Source organism: Galeopterus variegatus, unplaced genomic scaffold (assembly GCF_000696425.1).
Source record: "Galeopterus variegatus unplaced genomic scaffold, G_variegatus-3.0.2 Scaffold24, whole genome shotgun sequence".
Classification (NCBI taxonomy): Eukaryota; Metazoa; Chordata; class Mammalia; order Dermoptera; family Cynocephalidae; genus Galeopterus; species Galeopterus variegatus.
Genome location: NW_007726135.1, coordinates 332208 through 334618, shown reverse-complemented (window position 1 = coordinate 334618; position 2411 = coordinate 332208). Strand labels below are relative to the sequence as shown.

Below are 2411 nucleotides of genomic sequence, written 5' to 3'. Positions count from 1 at the left end.
TAATAACTGCCACACTCCTTGGGACATTGTGAAAACAAAGTGAGCTGACAGAAAACAAGAGCTAACAACAGAATGATGTTAATTCATCATGCTTTTTCCAGTGCAGGGAAGTTACCCAGGATTACAGTTTTTAATTCTCTTACTGTCTTAGGTTTGAAGCTCCTTTTTTTTTTTTTTTTTAAGTGGTGAGCATTTTGGGCCGGCCCCGTGGCTCACTCAGGAGAGTGTGGCGCGGGGAGCGCAGCGGCACTGGGCGCGCTGAGGCCCTGGGTTCGGATCCTATATAGGGATTGCCGGTGTGCTCACTGGCTGAGCGCAGTGCAGGCAACACCAAGCCAGGGGTTACGATCCCCTTACCGGTCACAAAAAAAAAAAAAAAAAAAAAGTGGTGAGCATTTTTCCTCTTTTCCAGTCTGAAGACTTTTTTGCTCCTCTCCCTACTTCTCGAGTGATTAATGACTGCACATACCACCTGCAAATTCCATAACCTGAGCCTTTCACTCCTTTTCTCCTTGAATTATTTTGGCTCTCTTCCTCTTAACTCTCCAGACAGCTTCTCTTCTGTTCTCTTTCCCAATCTTAACCCATCCTGCTCTCAAACATGCTCAAAAGAGGACAAGCCATGTAAAAACAATAACCTGCTAAAGAAACAAAACATCTAAAAACTTGAAAATATGTCAACATTATGGCTTATTTCTTGTGAACCAAAGATCCCTATTGTGTAGTTGGGTTTTGTCGAGCAGTTCCTTGCCCTGATCTCTTGTCAATGTCAAAGGCTTTCCCACCTACAGAGGACAGATCTGGAGGGAGCGGAAAGGAGGTCCTTTTGACTAACAGCTGAATTCTGAGGCTGAAGCAGCATCTCCTGCTTCTGCAAACCAAGAGAAGTCTGCTCTGCCCTGGCACGGAGCCATTTAGTCATCACTCAACAGCCAGCGTGGGATTTTTAACTGGATCTGCTCTTACTTCAAAACTCTTAATGGTTTTCCACTGCTCTCAGGAGAGCCAACTTGCCTGGGCCGGTCCACCTCTCCTGCGCTCTATGCCGCCCTCACTAAGCTCCAGTACAACGGCCTTTCCAAGGCATCTTCCTCCTCTTGTGTCTTCCCACAGGTTGTCTTGTTCAGAAAGCCTTTGCATGGCTGGCTCCTTATCTTTCGTCTGATCTGAATGCAAGTGACACTTCTCAGAGACTATATCCTATCACCCTCACAAGGTTTTGTTTTCTTCATAGTACTTACCATTGGAGATGTTCTGATTTTTCGATTTCCCTCAGACTTAAAAGCTTCATGAGAGCAGGGACCACGGCTGTCTAGTTCACTGGCTGTATACCCTTGTGCCTAGCAGTGCCTGACATGTATTTTGTGCTCAGTTATTTGGGCCAGGACATGAGGTCACAATGGTGAAGACACTGAAACTTAACATGCTCTAGTCCAAACACCTGCCAAGTTTGCTCCTCTCACTGTGTCCAGGTAAAGGCCACCCCCATTCTTTTGCTCATATCCCACGTCATACTGGAAAGTCCTGTTGGCTTTATTTTCAAATTAGATCCCAAACCCCACCACTTCCCATGATGCCTGTAAAAGCTGAGCTGGACCACCTTACTCTCCCAACGGCCTCCCCACTCTGGAAGGAATTCCCTGGTCTCCAAGACCCTCCCTGAGGGGGCTACCTTGGGGCTACCTTCCGCCATTCTTTCTCTAGTTGGTTTCACTTTAGCCAGGCTGGCCTGATCACCACTCGCCAGGGTTACGTCAACCTGGTCTCTGCTTCCGCCCTTACGCATCCTCGCGCCACGACCCCGCCGCCCCCCTCACAATCAGCAGCCAGAGGAGGATCCTTTTAAAACTTCTTTAATCAAAACCTTCAACGACTTCTCATTTTTCTTAGAATAAAACCCAACTGGACCTAGTTTCTGGCTACCTCAGACCCATCTAGCACACGTGGCTCCCCACAGTGGTCTCCCTGAGCTTCCCAGGAAAGGCCATTGCCACTGGGCCTCAGGGCCTTTGCACTTCCCTTTCCCCAGGACGGCGCTTCCTCAGACCTCGGTGTGCAGGGCTCGTTCTCCCCGTTCACTATCCCCCCGGATAGAACAGCACGCCCCGATCCCCGTCATCTGCCTCCGAGAGGGCCCACCGCCCACCTGCTCCTCCTGCACTGAGACCCGCACTCAAGCCTGTGCATCCCTCCGCTCCACTCATGGTCTGGCTTCCGTACCGAACCCCCACTGACCGGAACGGGGGCCCGTGGGTGAGAGGGCAGCAGAGGAGGGCAAAGGGCCCGGACGCGAGGGGGACAAGAGCAGAGGGCAGGGGCCCGCGGGGCGCGGGGTACAGAGGGCAGGGGCCCGCGGGCGGCTGCGGCGCAGGCTCGGGGCGCGCGAGGCATCACGGGGCTCGTAGTCCGCC

At 51.8% G+C, this 2411-nt stretch overlaps 1 protein-coding gene across 1 annotated transcript in view; it reads left to right on the top strand.

The window, feature by feature from the left end:
• The first annotated feature begins 2202 nt into the window (after window positions 1-2202).
• Window positions 2203-2411, top strand: part of CHRAC1 (chromatin accessibility complex 1) — a 3198-nt gene continuing 2989 nt past the window's right edge. Inside the window, exon 1 of the mRNA XM_008568475.1 lies at window positions 2203-2253. Coding sequence (XP_008566697.1) covers window positions 2203-2253 — 51 coding nt within the window. The remainder of the gene's footprint in view (window positions 2254-2411) is intronic.